The following is a 21,452-nucleotide window of genomic DNA, read 5'->3' as shown; positions in this document are numbered from 1 at the left end:
GAGAGGAGGAGGGGAGGAGGAGGGGAGTTTATCTGAGCGTGTCTCGTTTGATGCTGATCAATGGGTCGGAGATACCGTCCTCTTCATGTCACATTACCATCTCTATAGGAGCCGTGATGGAGAGGTGGGGGGAGGTGTGTGTGTGTGTGTGTGTGTGTGTGTGTGGGGTGGAGGGGTGGGGGGGGATCAAGTGATGAATGAGAGATGGAAATGGAGAATCAAGAAATGGATGTAAGGAGTAAGGAAGAGGAGGCGGAGGTGGGCGCAGATGAAGGAAGGAGGAAGAGGAGGAGAGGAGAGAGAGAGGAGGAGGGGGGGTGGATTAGACTGGAGGAGGGGGGGGGGGGTTTGGGAGGAGAGCTAATTTCCTATGTGGGGTCTGCAGGAGGTGGGTGGGGGGGGGTTAATGGGTGCTGCCTCTATCAGCTGTTGCACCGGCCTCTGCAGAGAGAATAATGACAAAAGAGAGACAGAATATAAGATCATTCCATATTGCATGTGTCCTTAATACACATGCAGTATAATCAACTTTAAAGTACAATCAACTTTACAGTAATAATCTATTTTCATATTAATAAATGTCTGCTTTGTTACTCCAATAGTGATCCAACCTATATCCAGTTCATGAAAGCTTCTACATTGCCTGTTCTAAATACCTGGAGTCTGGTAGCTCTTTCCCGGGAAAAAATCCTCTGCCGCACAGGAAGTGATGCGTTTTACATTCCGGTTTGTTTGGAATAAACAGACGAAGAAGAACTGGGTAGTTAGCATGAGCAGCGATAGCCGCCGTGGCTGAACAGACAGAGAAAAGAGAAACTCAAACTGCATCAACAGAAAATCCAAGGAAAAAGACGCCACAGTCCCGCCCACACTGTTTGATTGACAGGCGACCTCACCTCACACACCGATTTATGGCGAGGAGCTTGTGAAATCGCTGCAGCAGTTGAAGTGCCCTCGAGCAAAACGCCGACTCCCCACCATGCAGCTCCACGGCCGCACTGAGGCCGGCACACATGGAGATGATTTACAAGAAAGAAAAAGATTTGTATTGTATGTTCTGCCTTTCATATGTCAAGCTCACATGTTCATTTTTACATGCAAGTGACCAAGTTACTTACAAGCCACCCATAGACTGTAAGTGAGACTTTACAAAAATCTGCAATGAATGTTTTAAGTTGTACAGGGATTAAGTTTCATACTATAAGAGCAGCCACTTTCATACTATTAAACTTCAAGGTATCATATATATACAGTATATATCTTATATAACATGCATGTACAGTATATGATGTAGTTTACTATGTATATGATGGTGTATATAATGTAGTAAGTATATATGATATATGATATGTAGTGATGTATGTATATGATGGTGTGTAAAGCCCTTTGAGACATGCATGTGATAAAGGACCACATTTGAAATAAGTTTTGGAAACTTTATGTGTTATCCTCGATAATTTTAATTAATGCATGACTGATGCCTGTGCATTGTTTTTGATCATCAAACAAACAAAAGGGCTATATAAATAAACTTGACTTGACTATAAACCATAGAAGACAAACCTCATCTGATTTTTGTACGTGTGACCTCTGACCTCGCTGTAGAGGAGGAAGAGAAAAGAGGAATGTTTTCTTATTTTGATCTATAGAGTATCACAGAGAAATAAAGCAAATAATGCAAAATCATAAATGCAGCTTGATACAGAAGTATATATATCTAGTTTATCATACTGTTGTGTTTTGCGTGCAGATTGGTGTCGTCTGCACTCGTGCTGCTCAGCCTCTCTGAGCCTCTCTAACATGAGAGAGTACACACTTATTTAGACTCAATTATAGGCAAGACTTAATGAATGCCAGGGCTAACGAGTGTGTGTGTGTGTGTGTGTGTGTGTGTGTGCACATGCATGTGTTTGTGCGTGCACGTGTGTGTGTTTGTGTGTGTGTTGCACTCAAGGAGAGAAGGGGAGGGAAGCAGCAGAAAGAGCAAACCCAGCGATACAACAGGCAGGGAGCGCCAGGCCACCGATAAGAGTTCTGCACGGTAATAAACCTTCTGCTTGAATTAATGACATTCAAATTATGAGGAACAACACGGCAACGTGGCAGCGGTTCAAGCCTTAACCATACGCAGCAGTTCAAGTGAAGTTGTCCCCCCTGTATACAATATGGGTTACTGGTCTTGGGTTGCCCTCTGGTGGCCGTTCAAAACCCCAGGCGATCTCTAACTGTTCCAGATCAGATACTGTAAATCCACCAAGGCCTCCCTCAGTTTGAAGTTAAAACACAAAAACAGAAAGATACACTATAAAAACTTGGGGTTTTTTCGGGGTTTCTTCTAAGGTTAAGCACCTCATAAGAAAGGAAAGTCCCTACTGTGCTCCTATAGGAGAGCGATCTGTGTTTGAGGTTCATGGAAGTATCAGTATGATGATTCTGGTTCTTCAGGAAACCCTTGTGGTTGCAATCCATCAAAAATCCATCAAAAAATCCATCAGAAACCCTCAAAGCTCTTGTGTTTTTTTTAGAATCCATAAGTGTACAAGACATGTGCATGTAGTCCTAAGCTTTAGTCGTTTCTGTTTCTACAATTTACATGTACATTTTAGGAATTCTCATCCAGAGTGACTTACAATAAGTGCTAAAGTAGAACAATTTTAAATTCTGAGATCATGAAAATTACAAGCAACCAAAAAGGAAGGAGTGTGAGGGTCAAGGCCTTGAAAAGTGACCTGAAAATATCACTGCGATCCTGGAATAATCTTATAAGAGTAGGAGGAAAAGAAAAGGAATAGAACCTCACCAGGAACACAGAGGTTTTAACAGATTTCTGTGTGATAATCCTGACATCAAACTGTGAACTAGTAGTGAAAGCTGCCCTGTTTCTATTTTATTTCCACATGCAGGTATCTAGCATCGGGTTTCCAGGCTCCAGTGGCGCAATCGGTCAGCGCGCGGTACTTATAAGACAGTAACCAGCAGAGCAATGCCGAGGTTGTGAGTTCGAGTCTCACCTGGAGCAGAGAGGTTTAGCTTTCGTCACGAATATCTGGACAGAGACGTGAAAGAAAGAGCCGGACTCTTTACATCTTGGTGTTTATAGTCAGGTGGCTAAAACGCCACCATATAGCAAAAAGACACAGTTCACCACAGTAACAGCTATACATGATGCAACAGATTAACATACAGGTGTCCTCTTTACAGATGTAACGCAGGGTAGATATAAAAAACAACAACAACAACAAAAAAACACCCTATCTGTGAAAAAAAGTGCATTATAGGCTGTGGTGGGAACCAAGGATGGAGTCAATGCAGCGTGGTTAGAAATTAAATGCCGATTCAGTCACTAAAGAGATTTTACAATACTGAAGTTGAAGTTTCATGTGATTCATCATCCATCTTGTGATTTTGACGGAGATTTTTACTCAGTTTGAGCTTGTGAAATGCAGCTTGTATAGAAGTGAAGGAAACAGGACCCATCACCGAGTGAACTCCACCTCGCATGGTCCCAGAAACAAACACAAACTGATATATGGCACCATTAGACATCGTGTGTGTTTGAGTGGTTGTGTGTGTGTGTGTGCGTGTGTGCGTGTGTGTCAATAAGGCACAGTCAGGCATTTTTACAGTCTCATTTCCTAGCAAGTTTTGAACTCTAAGGACATCCAGTAAACGGATAAAACTCTTAGCACATTGTTTTGACATCAGTAAAAAACAAAAGTACAAAAGAAAAAAAAAAACCCCAGCTGCCCCATCGCAGCCATTTGAGCTTGTAATGTTCCTCTTTGGCCACTAAGGGGCGCCGTCGAGTCAGATTTCCCAGAGGAGCGAGGCGATGAATTGTTTGGCATACAAACTGGCCTCTGAACGCCCCTCTAGATGTTTAATCACTGTCAAAGTGACCGGTCACTCAGTAGGCCAGCTAGAGATCAAACACACACATAAATCATAATTCGTTACTCCTTTTCAATCAACTTTCATCCGTTAGTTTTGTTCCCATGCACGTAAAGTATTAATGTACAGTCAAATGCCTGAAGTTTTCATGCATTACAGCCTTTTTTCATAGCGGGTCTGTCGTACTCTTTCACATGGTACAACCAATATGGCTGGCATTCATTTCCAGTCCAAGTAATGAAGTGAAATCTTCTTTTTTTTTTTTGCTCTGTCAGTCAAACTTTAGCTCAGTTTATTCTTTTCCCACATCCGAAGGCAATTTTCAGCTTCATCAACATCCTACTGTTAGAAACGGCCAATATGGCGGCACTGCTAACGTCCGGCTGACGTGTTGAAAGGCCGGTGGATGTTCAGTGGATGTTCAGTGGATGTTCAGTGGATGTTCAGTGGATGTTCAGTGGATGTGGGCGTTCAGGTCGTACTTCTCGCAGAACTTGTCGGTGATGGGGATGCAGGTGAGATACTCGCACCAGTCGCACTTCACAGGGTAGACGTAGAAGAGGACGGCCAGAGCGGAGAACAGGCCCAGGAACACCAGCAGGAAGACGCAGATCTGGACCCGCTTCCGGTACATGTCAGACCGCCCGAAACTGGGGAGGAAAAACACACATGATTTATTTCATGACGGTATCGAAACATACAAACATATCCTACATAACCTCTAAGAAGTTTACATATAACACATGCCACTTGGTGGATGCTGTTATTTGAAATACTCCATATGAACATATCGCTGTTGCCATGTGAAAACCTTGTAAACCAATTTTGGTGATTTTCATGTTTTCACTTCAACTGTAGGATTACATGCTCCTCTCTAGGTTGAAGAAATTCCCCAGCCTGTTGGGCTTATGAAACTCTTTTAAAACCCACTGGATAATATCAAAAATGCATCATCAACAAGCTGAAAATAAGACTGTTGTTCTTAGTTCCTGAAAAGTTGACATGTTGGAGATACAAGGTTTTCACCTAACATTTTTTATCAAGGCCGGCCACAGTGAAAATCACTAATTTATAGTTAATGCGCTTCAAATGAGAGAATCTGTTTCTGCTGCATCATTACATTGCAGATTAATTATATTGCAAGTGTTGGATATATTTTACTTTTTCATTGATTTTGCTCGTGTGAACTCAAACAAATGTTGCTTTGCCAGATTTTTATAAACTCTCTGTGAATTTTTCATGATGAAAACAAAAAGTGTATGTTCAAATGCTACAATCAATAATCTAGTCAGTCTCAAATCAATGCATCTGAGCAGCAGGATACAATTTGAAGCAGCGTAAAAACATTATAGATTACGTGACACTAGTGGTATTGATGTGCTCTTTGGCTAATGCAGTTAAATCGTTTGTTGGCGACACGCATTTTTGAACAACCCCTGAAGGTATTTGACTGTCTCATGACTGAGAGGGCACAGACACAATCTGAGAAAAAGTCTCTCTGTATAATATAAGAAGACCTTTTCTTCACTCACCTGATGTATGGCAGGAAGGCGAAGGAGAGGAAGAACCCCGACACGAAGCCGCAGACGTGGGCGAAGTTGTCGATCCAAGGCAGCAGGCCAAAGGAGAAGAGGAAGAGGGCGATGGCCAGCAGCTTGGCGAAGGCCCTCCACGGCCGCTCCAGGATCTGCCAGCTCTGAAACAGCTCCACAAACAGACAGGCCAGGATGCCGAACTGGCTGCCCGCCGGACCCACCTGGGAGAGGGAGAGACGGGATGAAAACAGCGGAGAAAGACGGGAAGAACAGGTGAATAAAGGGTGATTGACAAATTATTTCTAAGAGTATGGAGCAGGAGCGAGGCGAGGTGGGATGTGAGGACTAAATAAGCTTCAAGACAAATAGTCCTGGGCTGCAGTTGCACAAGAAGCCACTGTGTTGCAGAGCTAATGGTGAGGTGGAGAGTTCAAACCTCACCTGCAATGCGGAGGTTTTAAAATATTGAATGACAGTCCACGCTCCTGACTTCACTCTGTGAGAGAAGAGTAACTAGTGCCAAGCTGCATTATTTTGCAAGGCATGTGGAGCTTATACAAGCTCTGGTGCTGCAATCAGTGCTTAGAAAACAGTAGGGAAGCATAATACAGTATGTGATAAAGAAGCAGGCACACGCACACACACACACACACACACACACACACACAGTGACATTTGGTGGTTATAAATTGTTAAAAATGTGTGTGGGAAAGAAAATGAGATGTTAATGCTTAGGATTCAGTCAGAATAAATATTACTCCAATGTGCAACTCTCCCTTCCAGCTCTCCCCTTTGAGAAAAATTGCATCTTATTGTAAATTGCAAATTGCAGTAGTCAATATTGCAACTTCTATATTTTATGACAACTTGTGCAGTCCTACTGCAGAATTTAGTACAGCATTTGGGCGATACTGTAATAAAAAATAATGCACACTTTGTTAAAATCAATTATTCAATAATAACAACAAAATGCTATTCTTCTGCCAAGCAATATAGTTGTAGAACTGGTATGAGTGGTGGCAATTGGTTAAAAAATTGGTAATTATATTAAAAGTTATGCGATCACTGGTGTATGTTTTTTAGGTATTTTACAATGGCTTTGAATGTGACTCAGCCAATCAGAACTACAGTATCTGTCATATAAAGTGTGTTTTGCAGAGTGACAGCGTACCTCAGCTCTGTAGGGCAGGAAGATGGCTGAGGCCAGGTTGCCAGTGATGCCGCTGAGGATGTAGATGATGGAGATCCGCAGCCAGCCAGCCAGTTTCTCCAGGTCCCTCAGCACCGTCATCTGGAACAGCACCGACACCAGGCAGTGCAGGATCCTGCAGACAGAGACAAGGAAACCCGGGTTTCAGTATTAATCTCGACCTTAGGAGAGGAACACAGCTAGTACAACTGAAAATCCACCAGACGCTTTCACTATTTTACCTGCCAGGGAATTAAAATGATGGTTGGGTTTGGGCTGATAAGGTTGAAGGTTATGAGAAATTCCTTGCATGGAATTAAAGCTGCACTAGCAACTTTGCACTTTGGCGGCCTCAAGTGGCAGCGAGAGAAGACTGTTTCAATTTTTTAAAGTTTGAAGGACTTCATTGCCCAGAAATCAGTAAACTGCACACTAAATGCGGACCTACATTTCTGGCGGGGCTCAAGATGCTGGAAAAAAACCTTTTTGATTTCCTACCAGTGATCAAACCCAACACCAGAAGTCTATCTGGGTGAAATAGGGCAAATCTACAGCATGATTTAGATTGACAAGACAAATGTAAACATCTTGCATACTGCAGCTTTAAATACTGATGCATTTTCTGAGATGGAGGAGAAAGAAGAGAGTGTAGTCACCCAGCGTGAAGGAAGAGAGAGAGCCAGAGGCGGTAGAACTGGTCGGGGATCTCAGGGTTGAGGAAAGGCAGCAGACCGCACACATCGTCCATACAGGCCACCTGCAGCAGAGAGAGGGGGAAACACAGGTTAGAGAGGTAGAATCAGGACTGTAACGCCATGGCACTCATTATTTTTGACTGGAAGTATGCGTTGGCCGATCAATGCACAGCTTCAAGACTCCTTCCCATCCTGTGGAGGAAGATGACAGTGCTGAATTCAGTCCAAAGTCTTTTAAATTCCAAGCACACAACAGGTTCCAGTGGTGCAATCGGTCAGCGCGTGGTGCTTATAAGACAGTGACCAGCAGAGAGATGCTGAGGTTGTGAGTTCGACCCTCACCTGGAGCAGAGAAGTTTTAGATTAAAGACAAAAAGCCTCCTCACCCCTCTCTTGTCTCTATGTGTGAGAGAGAGAGCCTGTAAAATGCCTCCTGTGCTTATGTGGAAAGTGGATTTAGGGGTAAAAGCTTCCAGTACTCATAATTAGACTAACAGTAAATACTGCAAGAAAAAACAGGCACCATATTGATTTCTTTGAAAAAAAAAAAAAAAAAAAAAACAGTATGAAATGTAAACTGCTGTCTAGACTTATTGAAAATATGATATCTGATTTTAGTTTCCTTAAAAAATAAAAAGTTTCTTTTGGAAAAAAAGACAGATTTCTATTTTTAGCTGTTTATTTTCTTTATTTCTTTACTTTTTTTATTACTTTCTTTATTATCTATTATATTACTGTATTTTATGTTGATTTAAATTATTTTTTCTGCACACCTTTATTGAATGATGATACTTATGTTACATACAATAATTAAAATTAAAATACAAATAAAAATATCCTTGAAAAAAAAGTTAAAATGTAATGTAAATGTAAAGTTTGCGTCAATATAAACCCACAGCAAACCCACAGATAATTTCACTCCATTTCATTCTTGTCAAAGTCACTGTGTTTGTATGCGTGTGTGTGTGTGTGTGTGTGTGTGTGTGTGTGTGTGTGGTAAACTGTTGAGTTGAGTTGTAGGCAGTTTCTCTCTCTCTCCCAATCTCTCCCTCTCTATCTCTGTCTATTTGCATATGTATGTGAGTTTCTGCATGTGATGACTTTCTGTGTGTGTGTGTGTGTGTAGTAAACTACTGTGTGTGTCTCTCTTTTTATGCATGTTGGTTTCTGTATCTCGTGGCATTCTGTGTGTGTGTGTGTGTGTGTGTGTGTGTGTGTGTGTGTGTCCTACCTGTGAGCAGAGAGTGGCCTCCTCATGGAAGTAGCCCTGCATGAAGTCACAGTACTCTCTGGAAGTGATTTCACATCTACAACACAAAATACATACAGTTTTAGTGTCACATGATGGTCTAAATGTTGTTTCAGAGGCTTTTCCACCCTGAAAAGAAAATATTTCTGTGGGAAACACTGAATACTTGGAATTTGTGGGCATAAAAATGGTCAAATTTAAAGATATTGAACAACAAAATTGTCGTATTGGTGTTGAAAAGCCCATATCGGTCGATCCCTGGTGACTACACGTGGAAAATATGTGATAAATATATGATATATCCATGGATATATGGGAGTGTTCAGTTTAGATAGTCAAATCTATCCGGACTCCTGCAGGTTTTAGCGACATCGTTCCTTACCGTCCTTTGGTTCCGATGCAGCAGGGCCGGCCTGTGATGGCACAGTCTATGTGTGGGAGGTTGGTGTGGTTCCCGGAGTTGTACCTTGTACAAACCTACAGTTCATGAACAGAGGAGACGATGTCAGCTCTTAGTTTTAAACGTTAAAGCTAAAGGCCATCTTGTGTAGGAGAATGGGAGTGCTGTAGGTTTATCCTGGCTCAACACAGTGGCGCAATCGGTCAGCGCGAGGTGTTTATAAGACAGTGACGAACCGAGCGATGCTGAGGTTGTGAATTCGAGTCTCACCTGGAGCAGAGAAGTTTTAAACTACAAAAAGAGAGGCGTCCTCAACCTGTAGAGACTCTCCCTCCAGCCAATACAACACCTTATCTAGCTTTTCCCATGTGCATTTTAGGCCATTAAACCAGGAACACGAGTTTTACTAGATCTCTGTGTGATAATCCAGGCTAACATCAACCTTTGGCCTTGTGGTGAAACCTGTTGGTTGTTTCTATTTAACGGCTGTCTTCACCAACATTTTGCCTCTTATTCAGGCATCTGCCAAAGTTTTCTCAGGCTCCAGTGGCGCAATCGGTCAGCGCGCGGTACTTATAAGACAGTAGCCTGCAGAGCAATGCCGAGGTTGTGAGTTCGAGCCTCACCTGGAGCAGAGAAGTTTTAACTTACAGTGTGAAGCCAAACTGAACTCTAAAATGTGCCCAATTCTCAATGTCACCGGCTGCCTGTGGCTGCTCACATCAATTTCCAAACAGTTTCTGCTTGCTCGTAGCTCTACTGATCGAAGAATGTATTATATGTTTGTAATGTAACGCACAGCTCATTCTTTGTGAGTCGCATAAGAGCATCAGCTGAATACTTAAATTGTAAATGTACTCACTGGCCACTTGGTGATGTCATCAGGCCACTCATGAGGGGAAACTGAGGCTGGCTCCAGACAAATTCTACAAAATCAAGAGCAAAAGGCGAGAGAAACAGTCCAAACATTACATTAGAGCTAATTAGTGGCCAACAGTATAATCCATACTTTGAGGAAATTATGTCAGTTCTGTGTTTTCGTGTGTCTGCAGGCAGTTGCTGCTGATTATGTGCTCTTGCCTGATTAATAATGCTTATAATAGAGCTAACATCCTACTACAGCTATTGTAATTCATTAAACCATTAGGGCAATACATCTATAGGAAGAGGCTTGTGGTGAACTGGACAGCAGTGTGATGTTACCTGGGGTCCTGATGGCAGACTGAGCCGTGCTGCCGTAGTTTACCGTTCAGATAGGGAGCGCTCGGGTGCTGAGGCCACTTCACCCACACTGCCAGTGTACTCTGCAGCAGGAGGGAAGAGAGAGAAATCATTTAATAACAGTATTATGTAGGGATATTTCAGAAAAACTTCCATTTTGGCCTGTTAGTGTGTGCAGTGGCTACTATGAGGAAAAATCCCAATATAAAACTGCTTAAAGGTGCTATGTGCAGCATTTTTAAACATCAATATATCACTGGATTGTGATACTTTATATGGAATAATTACTGTTAACAATAATTACTAAGGCCATGATGAAGATGATTGGTAGCCTCTATCTCATGCTAGTGCTGCTTGTTTTGTCTTTTAACTTTACTGAACAGGATAAACATGTTGGAAGTGATTTTCCCATCGGCCTTTCATCCTTCCACCACCTGCGGTTTGCTCTGGAAGAACAGCGCCCTCTTCCTGTTTTGTGCCATAAAGCAGATTTCCCGCCAAACCTGACCAGGTGTCACACAATGTAAAATGCAGAGTAGAGGCCGGTAGAGGCTGCCAATTTTCTCAGTGATGATCTCATTAATTTATACTCATGTCTCAAAATGAATGTGCTGATGGTTTATGGTAAATGCTACACCTAGCATCTATCATGCTTTTCCTCAGCACGTGCTCCAGTGGCGCAATCGGTCAACGCGCGCTGCTTATAAGGCAGTATCCAGCAGAGCGATGTCGAGGTTGTGAGTTCGAGCCTCATCTGGAGCGGTTGAGTTTTAAGAGACAGCTGTCATGATGCAGTTCTGGTTTCCTACTGGAATACCTGCTTGGCTTTCATACCAAAGTACTACTACAGCTTGCGGTCCATATTCACTATGATGAGCATTACGGTCAATCACTAATTCCAAATCCACCAGCACACAACCTGCCTTAAACAGGTAATTTCTACTTTATCAGACAGGGAAGACGGTGCTGGATTCAAACCCTTGCTCCTCTGATTAAGTCTTAGCATTAATGATATGCGCTCTACCGGTTGAGCCACCAGGGGGCGACAGGCTTCAGCTGAAACTCTAATCTAACATCACTGACCGAACACTCCTCCTGCAGGGTCTGCAGGCAGCCGGAGCGGTCGTTCCTCACGCAGCAGCCTGAGTCTCGCTCTCTGGCTCTCTTCTCCTGGATCAGCTCGTGGACCTCCTGGTCCTGACGCATGCAGGGGGAGAACTTGGCTCCCAGGTGGATCAGCGCCTCCTGCAGGACAGCAGGGGGAAGTTACAGCTTGGTCACCGATCTATAGAACTAGAGTCTGATAAATGCTCTTGGGCTTTCCCATTTTCAAAGACATGTAACATGACAGAAAGTCCAAACTGAACATAGTTTGTGTGACTGGAAGATTCCTATCACCATATGTTTTAAGGAGTTTGGATTACAGTCATGAGAGCACAGTTTAAAACTGAGAGTAATCATGATGGTAAAAGATACTCACTGAATTTGGCCCAACCCAGAAGTTTTCTTGTTGCACAAACTTGACATTTTCATAAACTCCCTTATTTCTCAACACCTGAAAAAGATGGCAAAGAAAGATGAAAAAGATGAAAATGTAAAGAACGTAAAGACTCAACATGATTCAACCAGTGCTAAACTATACTTTGTAAAAGTGCTATAATACAGTTGCATGATTATTGTAGTCATTACTGAGTCACCCTAAGCTCATCATAAACTCAGTAAAATGTACTTACGGAGTCGACAGTTTCATGCTGGGAGAAGCCCACAGGTGCAATGCCGTAGATAGTGACAGCCAGAATGGTGATGAGCAAATGGACAAATGTGATCCAATAGGTAAAAAAAGGCCTGGGGAGGACAGGAGCACAATTTCAGGCTCCATTTGCTGGGACATCGACAAAGTCTGTATTTCATTTCACCTCAGAGGACAGCCAATCTTGCAAAGATTAGACGATTAATAAAACAAAATCAAACTTCTTGATGTGAAAAGTACTGTGGAACAAACCGAATTGACACTCTCCTTTTGCAACCTCTTTTTTTATCACAAAGAACCAGTTGGGGGATATAAAACCTAGAATTTGTCCCCTTTCCAGCTGCCCTACCTGTGATCGTCCATATCCTCAATCTGCCGCTGGACGAAGCTGTCGATGCGCTTGCGGTACGTCCGGTTGGTGAGACGGCCGACCATGCCCAGCCCGTACGGCCTCTTCTCCCGGGCGAACAGCTTCTTAACGGGAACGGCGATCCGCTGTCCGCGCTGCTGATGCCCGTTGACGCTCACCACCTCCTGCCTCAGGCGCACCTTGGGCTGCACCAGAGAGCCGTCTTTGGCTTTCCGCCAGCCTCGCTCTAAAGGCCTGGATGGAAGGAGGGAGGAGGGGAGGAAGAGGGAGGAAGAGGAAAGCATCGTAAATTGATATGCAAGATGGAGCATTATTTAAAGCAATATGCCTGTGTATGGAAGTGAAAGACTAAAGAAAAGAGTAGAGAGAAAGATTCAGGAACTGTTTCTGTCGTAATTCGTTTTTGTGAGTGTGTGTGAATGTATGTATGTATGTGTTTGTGTGTGTGTGTTGGTTAATCCATGCTCAGTTTATAGACTTGTTGCCATCTTGCGGAGGAATGTGAAAGTGCTGCAATCAATTCTTTTGACTGAGGCTGTGTATGAAGCTCCAGTGGCGCAATCGGTCAGCGCGCGGTGCTTATAAGACAGTATCGGGTCGAGCGATGCCGAGGTTGTGAGTTCGAGCCTCACCTGGAGCAGAGAAGTTTTTACTTGACTGACTTCTCACCAAGGTTATTATCGTTAACGAAAACTAACGAAATAATGAAAACTAGGTGTGAAAAAACATTTTCGTTAACTGAAATAAAAATAAAAACAAGGCTTTACAAAAAAACGATAACTAACTGAAACTGTATTGTGTGTTTACAAAACTAACTAAAATAAACTAAAATTATAGAGAAAATGTCTTTAGTTTTCGTCTTTGTCAATTTATTTCATACATAAGCCTAGTATTTTGGGTGGATATGAAATCTATCTTCCAATTTTTTTTTATTTTTATTTTTTTTAACCTTTTTGAATCTCGCCCCTGACAAATACCCCATATTACAAAAAAAAGACTAAAACTAACACTAAAACTAAGCATTTTCAAAAAATAAAAACTAAACTAAACTAGCAAACCCGCTTTAAAAACTAATTAAAACTAAACTGAAATTGAAAACAAAAAGAACAAAATAAAAATAAAAACTAATGAAAAATGCAAAACTATAATAACCTTGCTTCTCACCTGCAGCATGAGTGAGATTCATGCTTGCATATGGATCATACTGTATGTGTGCTTCATAAGAATGTGAACTCACAGCATGAGGTGGCTCCTCTCCAGCTCGTTCTTATCCAGGGCGCTTCCTGTCAGGTCGCCCTCCTCCGCCTGCTGGTTAAGCGCCGCCTCCGATGGCGTCTCAAACACCTCGTCAGCATAGCTGGACAACTCATCCTGCAGACCTTCCTGCAGAGAGGAACAGAGGTGTATGAAGTCAGGAATGAAAATTTGAACAACTCGGAAGATGACTTATGTGAAAAAGGGTGCATGTAGTCCTTTATATAGGTAGACAGTAGACTTCAGTTCCATGCTTAAAATATATACACTCAGAGCACTAGAAGGTGCTTTGGATGAATGCGTCCATCAATTGGATCTATTTGTTGAAATCAATTTGATCACCTTGAGTATTTACTTTGGTTTGCCTAGAGCACAAGACAAGCAGGCACAAGCTTAACAGCTCCAGTATACCAGACAAGATCAATCAGTCACATAAAAGTGATTGATTGCATTTAAAATGAGGGGTGATGTCAATTCAAGTTCAATTCAATCAACTCAAAGTGTAAATAAATCCTAAAATTCATTTGTTAATAGTAGAGCAGCCATTATCACTATCATCTCATGCCAAAGGTTTTCAGAATCTGATTTTTTAAGTACATCCAGTTTTGAATTGACTGAAATATTGGCAGATATTAATATTGGCTTTGTACACTTTATTTTATCAGTAATTGGTATGTAGGAGAAGATATAGGTTGACAACATGTTGACTTGCATGCAGTTAAAAAAAATATTGAAGAACAACATTTTCCTATCCATTCTATGCTTCCTCATTAAATGTTTTAAGAGACAGTTTTCACACATTTTGAATTAATTGAAGTGTCAGTGAATTAACCCTAGCCCTGTTATCTGGACCCATGGCTGAAGTCCAAAGTTAAGAATGGTTGTGCATGGTAGTATCTCATTGCAGTGTGTGTGTGTGTGTGTGTGTGTGTGTGTGTGTGTGTGTGTGTGTGTGTTCACTGCTCACTCTGGTGAAGAAGGAAGTGTCGAGCTCGTCGGGGAAGTCCACAGTGTCGTCGTCAAAGAAACTAGGAGGCATGAAACTCCGTCTGCGACATCGCCGGGTGGTGCTCTCCCGCAGGGTCCGGCCCTAACACACACACACACACACACACATCATCATCATCATCATCTTCATCATCATCATCATCATCTTCAACAACAATATCAGACCCAGATGCACTGTTATTGTTATCAGCACCATATCATACCAAGAATAGCACTAAAGTAATAAAATCTACATACAAGATATATTTTATTATTATTATATATTACAATTTGATGATTCTTGACACACACACACCTGACACACACACACACACACACACACACACAATTACGCAGCAGCAGTGACCTCCGTGTTGCTGGATTAGCACTTCTGGAATATTCTGTCGGCAATCCACCAGACATCTGAGCATTCGGTCTGTATTATCGTCTACCATCTGGTATTGACCGCCTCACACACACACACACACATACATACACACACACACACACACACAGATACACTGCCCATCTATCCATCCATTCATGTATGTATGGACAGAAAGCGTCACCTGTGAGACATCACTGGAGTTTAATCCTCAACAATACTAATCCATCTCAACTTTTACATAACATGTACACACACACACATATATATATATATATATACAGTATACACACACGCAAATACACACATGTAGAAATGAAAGCTCGCAAATAAACTCAGAAATAAAAACCATCCATTCATACATATAGGACAAAACATTTCAGAAGAATACGTTTTTAGTGACAAAAAAGTAAGGTGATGTAGATTAAGGTGTGTGTACGTGCTTGTATACTGTATGTATTTAGATGTGTGTTGTGTGTGTGTGTGTGTATTATGTATATGTGTGTCAGGCTGACTATACTCCTGGCCTATTGGAGATCCTCTACAAAGGATAATATAATGATGGAAAGCATTAATATGTCCTGACCTCAATCTCCTTTTCAGAGGAAAAACATCACAATCTGTTTTAGACTGTCGATCCTAAGTGATCCAATCCTGTTTGCCTACAATGGATTACTAATGCCTTTGTTCTCACTGCAATAGAGTTAGTGAGGGTGAATTATAGCCAGTCCAAGTGTGCATTCACATTATGGAAAAAAGATAAATAATCTCAATTTCAGGAAAAAGGGGCGTAGAAGTTAAAAAAGTGGGCTTGCGATTGGAAGATCAAGAGTTCAAAGCCCAGATTGGAGTTTTAGTTACAATATTTCTTGGAGGTAGAGATGCTCTGGAGGCAGAAATAATCTCATTGGTTGAGTTAAACCTCAGTGGGCGGAGCCAAAGAACCACAATTATTTAGCTGACACTCATCCAAAGTGATTTACACTCACAAACACACAAGTGACACACACACCTTCATCAGTGCTGCCGCGGCCTTGAGGCTCATGACTGCGACGGACTCCCGTTTGCGTCGTCGCGGCAACCTGTTGAGGGCGGAGCGGGAGCTGGAGAAGGAGCAGAGGGAGGCGGCGCCGGGCGTGATGGGAGTCTGCGGGACGCTGAAGCCGTCTACCTCCTCCACCATGCGGAAGGCACGGCCCCGCGCCAGGGGGTCCACAATCTGCACGCACACACACACACACACACACACACACACACACTATAAGTAGGTTTTTTTTTTTTTTTCAGATTACTTTCTGGGCATTTGATAGTTGACTGTGAAGAGAGACAGGAAAATATCGGGAGCAAGAGAGGAGAATGACATGCAAGAAAGCTCCTAGTCCCGATTCAAACCCAGGAGGTCACAGCTCCATGGCATGCTCCTCAGACCACACCGACCCATCATGACACCCAGTGCATTTTTTGCAGCAGGGTTGTTTTTTATCTCCAAGGAACAGACAAGAGCAGCAACAATAAGATAAGGAGGAAAACACACAGCAACAGAAAACAACACTGAACAACAGTGGGGCACAAGTCAGAACTAGGGTTACACCAATACATAAAAAATTGGACTTTTACTAAAAATCGGATATCGGTCAGTCTGTCGTCCAACTCTGATATGAAGGATATAATGCAGTTTGCTTGATTAACGTACATATTTACTTGCATAGAGATGTATCTCTATGTTTACTTGACTTGATTGATTGTAATGCAACATTTTGATCAGATTCCACTCAAATACGCACAAACATGTATTATTACTATTATTCTTATTGTTATTACTGTTTTTATTTTCATTACAATCATCAACCTCAGTTCCAGTGGAGAGGTTTAGTGTTCCATGGTCTAAAGACCAAGAGACTGCTAATAAAATTCTGGGGAAACACTGAGAACTTTTAATTTCTTGGAATTTTTTTGGCATGAAAATTATGAACTTTAAAGATACTGAATATCAGTGCAAAACATTGGTTATCGGTAGCTTCAGTCCAAAAAATATCAGTATCTGTATCAGCCTTCAAAAACCCTTATCGGTGTAACCCTAGTCAAGACAATCCATGACAACGCAAAGAGGTGAAGCAAGCGCCTAAAATCTGGACTATATTCAACAAAGAAAGAAAGCCAGAAAGAGAGAAGGAAAGAGAGAAACTTTCATGGGTAAAAAGGTGATCAATCATCAATCATCTAATCTATCCCCTCCATCCATCTAAGCGTCCCAGGCGCTGGCCTACCCTCTGCATGCCATAGTGGTGGTGACTGGGGTGGTGGGGTGGGAGGTAGAGGGGGGGAGGGGTCTCAGTGCTGGCCAGGGAGAGGTTGTCCTGGCTGGGAAGCTCCATCTCCCTCATCACCTGGGCCTTCAGACCCCCGTACAGCTGGTTGCAGTGCTGCAGGCTCTTCCTCCTCCATCGCTGGGTGCTGTCGCTGTCCTTGCTCACCCCGAACCAGTCGGCCGTGCCCCTGGGGAAAAGACGGGGTCTGGTTAGAGGGGACGGGATGTCAGAAAAATGGCAAAATTCGAATGTTGGTTTGTGGGGATCAGCATTGATTTAGGAGTGCTGCTTGGTATGAGAAATGCCCATAGCAGGAAGAAATCAACGGGCGCTCTTCAGAATGAGAGTACAAGTGAAAGTGAAAAAAACAAAGAGAGTCTGTTGTGAAAGCAAAAGTTAAAAGCTTTTATTTTTACACTGGTGATTTGTTAAAGTAAAAACTGACCAATGCGTTTCAGCTTGAATCTGAGGCACTCTGTTGCTATCACAGCTGGAACCTTGAACCCCCATTTCCCAACATTACAAAAAAAAAAGAGAGAGATAGGCTAATGAAAATAGAGCGTTTCTGGTGTCATTAAAAAAAAAAAAAAGCACACTCTATTTTGTGCTCATCCTCTTGCAGCTGTTTTTGGTAGCAATTGCGTTATTATCAAAACCACACAGCAAGGACAGGATGGACAAGCTTGTTCAGTGTCACAAGAGTGCTGAATCATCTCAAAAAGCATCAAGCTAGTTTCTACATGTGATGAAGATGGATCGAGCCAAACCGACATGCCAACACTTGTGCCGATAATCCGCTTTAGCCTTAAATTTCGGCACACCAAATATCTGAATATTCGTTTAGACGACGCTCTGAATAGTCGACCATGAGAAAAGGCTCTTGTGCACATCCCTGTTGGTTGATTAGTAGTTTGGTTGGTTAATTGGTTGATTGTCTAATGGCTAAATGTATTTTTCATATCTGAGGTTACAGATAGAGTGAGCATTTGCCCATACAGAGGAAGACAAAGAATGACGAAACAGAAAATGAACCTTAGTAAAGACCATGAATCATTGCCTTGTCGGCCTTTCAGCATAGAAGCGTAGATCAATTAAGAAGTAGAAAGAAGTATTTTAAAGAAAGTGTGGAGTGGGAATGGAAGCACATTGATGCCTCTGAATCTGGAGCCTTATACCTTTTCTTTTGCACCTTATACATAAACAGGGAGCCAACATACAATTTCAACATTGTCAAAAATCTGATCAAATATGTTTTTATCACAAAGTAAAGGTGCCAAGTGGGAAAAAGTGTGAGTAGTAAACAGCAGCTTATCCTGTTTATTGGATGGATGTAATGTGACTGGATAATGAACGATGGGGAAGGTAAAGTTTAGGCTTCTGCAGTGAAGTTGAAATGCGGGTCAGGATTTGTATTGCTGTAGTAGTTTGTGTGCAGTATGATCAGGCTGAACTAGGTCAGTTGATTTAACAGAGCTCTCCTCCTGCAGCGATTTAAAAAAAAAAAAAAAAAAAAAACGACTAACACAAAACTTGTGCAACATATCGACCTTTAGGATTAAGAAATCCTCATGCGTCCAGCTACCCTCTTTTTTATTCTCTCTCTCTCTCCCCTCTATTCCCCTTTCTCTGTGTATGGGTGTGTGTGTGTGTGTGTGTGTGTGTTTGGGTGTGTGTGTGTGTGTGTGTGTGTGTGTGGATGATGCCAACCCAGCTGGCACAGAGTGAATGAAAAATACAGTCTTATTTCCTTACACAACCTGTTCTTTCACTGGTATATAAAGCAGCTGATGGTGCCTATTAGTTCTCTGGTAGATGACCGGACCTGGCTGTGTGTGTGTGTGTGTGTGTGTGTGTGCTGCATATACAGACATGTGCTCTATGTTTAAGTGTGTGTATGTATGCATCAAGTGCCTTTTTCCAAGAAACAGTGACTGTGTGCCAGGCTGTGTGTTAAACAATCAGGAGAGCAGGGGAGCAAAGTGGAGGCCAGGCCGGGGAAACTGTTTGGAGAGCAGAACACTCAGTAATAAACACTCGGCCCACATCATTAAGAAAGACGCCAGCTGGGGAAGCCTTTTAAGGCTGCGCAGGGGCAGGGAGGGGGCGGCGCGACGCTGACTGTTGTCCTTCCAGAGAGGAATGTTTTAGAAAGAGGTCACAGGTTTGGGAGGGATGAGATGAGATGCAGACCGGGCCGCTCCGAGCCGGAGATGTGGAGATGGAAACAGATAGGAGGAGAGAGAGAGAGAAATGGGAGTGGGGGGGGGGGGGGGGGGGGGGGTCATCACAGAAATCACAGAAAAAATCACAGAATCACAGCTCACAGAAATTCAATGAACAAACACTCATTCATAATTATGAGGTATATTTACAACTGTAACCGCCATAGGAGTCTTTCAAAGTTTTGTGAAATGAGCATGAACTCTGAAGTGCGAGGGAGGAGCCAAGCTAGTTTAAAAAAAAAAATTGGAAAGCTACGGGAGGGAGCGGGAGGAGCTTCGTTTCGGAGCAGAATATGACAACAAGCTTTAGAAAAGAGGTGAAAACAGCAACACAGCTGCTGCTGTGTGGATATTGGTTTATATCATTATGTCTCAATGAAATCTCCACATAGCACACATTAGTTTCAGGATTGGTTAGCAGGTCTGATATCGCCTATTGCAGGTTTAAGGTTTGGTCAAAGTTAAATAAACTTTTACTGAAAACTTCACTCACAGTAGAGAATTTCTTTGTATTAAGTGGGAGTTGAACCCAGGTCACCGGAGTTGAAGGTAAATGTACATTACGGTCGTCCACCAAGCCACCCATCATGCACCTGGAGCTGTATCTGTTTCTTGTCTCTTCCATGCAATCTTTTCATGGTGGAGAATCACATTTCTCTCACTTTCGGTGCACAGAGCATGTTAGACCAGGCTGGCTTCTGCTGCACTGTGGAAGCATTGCATGATAGATGGCATTTGTGTGAGAGCTTGTTTAGATAAGAGGGTGTTTGCCTGCATGCACACATGCACCGACAGGCAATGCATGTCTTATTGCCCACACCTCTGTGCAAGCGCCCACACAAAATCTGAACTAAGACATTTATGACTGGCTTGACGACTACACAGCTCCATCAACCATTAAAGATTAAAGCGACATCAAGCCACATCAATTAGCTTCCATATCCTCCAGGTAAGGCTGGTGCACATCAAGCAGCAATCTACCGTAATTATTAAAGGCAGGCTGAGGCAGTTCTGCACAGAACTAGACACTACTCATCACTGAGAAAAGGCCGAGGGGCAAAGCTTAGCAGAATCTAAACAAATGCCACCACTCAATAAATAATTATGGCAATAAATATGTGCATGAATAATAGATATTGAGGTTATTGATTCGGTAAATTCTCTTCCAACCAGAAGCTGCTGGTATTCTTCCACTATTCCTGCTATGATTAATAGGGTTAGGCCGATATATTGGCTTGCCGATACTGGCCTTTTATTAAATATTAATCAGTCATGCTGTCCACTGCTGATATAATGGAGGTTCCTCCCTGACTACAACTACATAAAAACAGTCTGTAAAACCTGCAATGAAATTCAATTTTCCTTGCACATTTTATTTATGAATTATTCATTTAAAGGCAGTAATCTATCTCAGAGTTTCCCCATGAATAGGTGCATTGGGTCACTCTGCTTTAAAGCGCTGTTAATCCTAAAAGAATTTCATTAGTCTGGGTTTCAATGGACAGTTTTAATGTCTCTTGATGGTCTAAATGCTGTTTCAGAGGCTTTTCCACCCTGAGAAGAATAATACTGTTGGGGAAACTGAATATTTGTCATATTTTACATGAAAATGGTCATGTTTAACACAAGATATTGACAAGTGGTGATGATTAATCTGTTATGTTTGCCGTCATGCGTGTTATGTTTTCTTACACAATGCCACAACAACTTCAATGTGTCAAAGAACAAACCGGTTAATTTATGTTAATCTGTTTTCTTTGGCTGTGAGAGTATTTGCTGTGTTCAGTGAAATCATTTTAGGATTTCACAAGTCTCAATGAGAGGTATTAATGTGAGTTTTTAAGTCTCAAAATTGTCTAGGAAGCGGTATGCACTTTTCAAATCTAAGCAAAGAATCTCTGTTTAACATCGGTATAGTTGAAGGTGTTTGGGAAGCATTTACACCCAAGGAGCAGGTAAAGCAGCATTAATATTATATTAAGTGTATTATATGTG

The 21,452-nt window shown here is 42.2% G+C and overlaps 2 protein-coding genes and 3 non-coding genes across 8 annotated transcripts in view; 4 read left to right on the top strand and 1 right to left on the bottom strand.

Annotated features, from left to right (window-relative positions):
- mrtfba (myocardin related transcription factor Ba) overlaps positions 1-9,908 on the top strand; it is a 122,010-nt gene extending 112,102 nt beyond the window's left edge. The window contains exon 18 of the mRNA XM_078290957.1: positions 9,899-9,908. The gene's annotated coding sequence lies outside the window, so the exon portion shown is untranslated. The remainder of the gene's footprint in view (positions 1-9,898) is intronic.
- Positions 2,926-3,019, top strand: trnai-uau (transfer RNA isoleucine (anticodon UAU)). The gene is made up of 2 exons: positions 2,926-2,963; positions 2,984-3,019. It is a non-coding gene; the product is annotated as a tRNA-Ile (tRNA).
- Positions 3,080-21,452, bottom strand: part of rhbdf1b (rhomboid 5 homolog 1b (Drosophila)) — a 49,902-nt gene continuing 31,529 nt past the window's right edge. For all 4 annotated transcript variants that reach the window (XM_071899439.2, XM_071899440.2, XM_078290958.1 and 1 more), the window contains 16 exons: positions 17,194-17,422; positions 15,939-16,145; positions 14,522-14,644; positions 13,538-13,683; positions 12,280-12,534; positions 11,914-12,025; positions 11,661-11,735; positions 11,264-11,425; positions 10,163-10,263; positions 9,822-9,885; positions 8,942-9,036; positions 8,542-8,617; positions 7,272-7,372; positions 6,598-6,751; positions 5,424-5,647; positions 3,080-4,541 (listed from right to left, as the gene is read on the bottom strand). In XM_071899439.2, the coding sequence (XP_071755540.2) occupies positions 4,346-4,541; positions 5,424-5,647; positions 6,598-6,751; positions 7,272-7,372; positions 8,542-8,617; positions 8,942-9,036; positions 9,822-9,885; positions 10,163-10,263; positions 11,264-11,425; positions 11,661-11,735; positions 11,914-12,025; positions 12,280-12,534; positions 13,538-13,683; positions 14,522-14,644; positions 15,939-16,145; positions 17,194-17,422 (2,320 nt within the window). In that variant the 3' untranslated portion in view covers positions 3,080-4,345. The remainder of the gene's footprint in view (positions 4,542-5,423; positions 5,648-6,597; positions 6,752-7,271; positions 7,373-8,541; positions 8,618-8,941; positions 9,037-9,821; positions 9,886-10,162; positions 10,264-11,263; positions 11,426-11,660; positions 11,736-11,913; positions 12,026-12,279; positions 12,535-13,537; positions 13,684-14,521; positions 14,645-15,938; positions 16,146-17,193; positions 17,423-21,452) is intronic.
- Positions 9,500-9,593, top strand: trnai-uau (transfer RNA isoleucine (anticodon UAU)). Its single transcript has 2 exons — positions 9,500-9,537; positions 9,558-9,593. It is a non-coding gene; the product is annotated as a tRNA-Ile (tRNA).
- On the top strand, positions 12,847-12,940 carry trnai-uau (transfer RNA isoleucine (anticodon UAU)). Its single transcript has 2 exons — positions 12,847-12,884; positions 12,905-12,940. It is a non-coding gene; the product is annotated as a tRNA-Ile (tRNA).

The sequence above is a fragment of the Centroberyx gerrardi genome, chromosome 20 (genome assembly GCF_048128805.1).
Source record: "Centroberyx gerrardi isolate f3 chromosome 20, fCenGer3.hap1.cur.20231027, whole genome shotgun sequence".
NCBI lineage: Eukaryota > Metazoa > Chordata > Actinopteri > Beryciformes > Berycidae > Centroberyx > Centroberyx gerrardi.
Note: the sequence above shows the minus strand (reverse complement) of the source record. Positions and strands in the feature narration are given on the sequence as shown.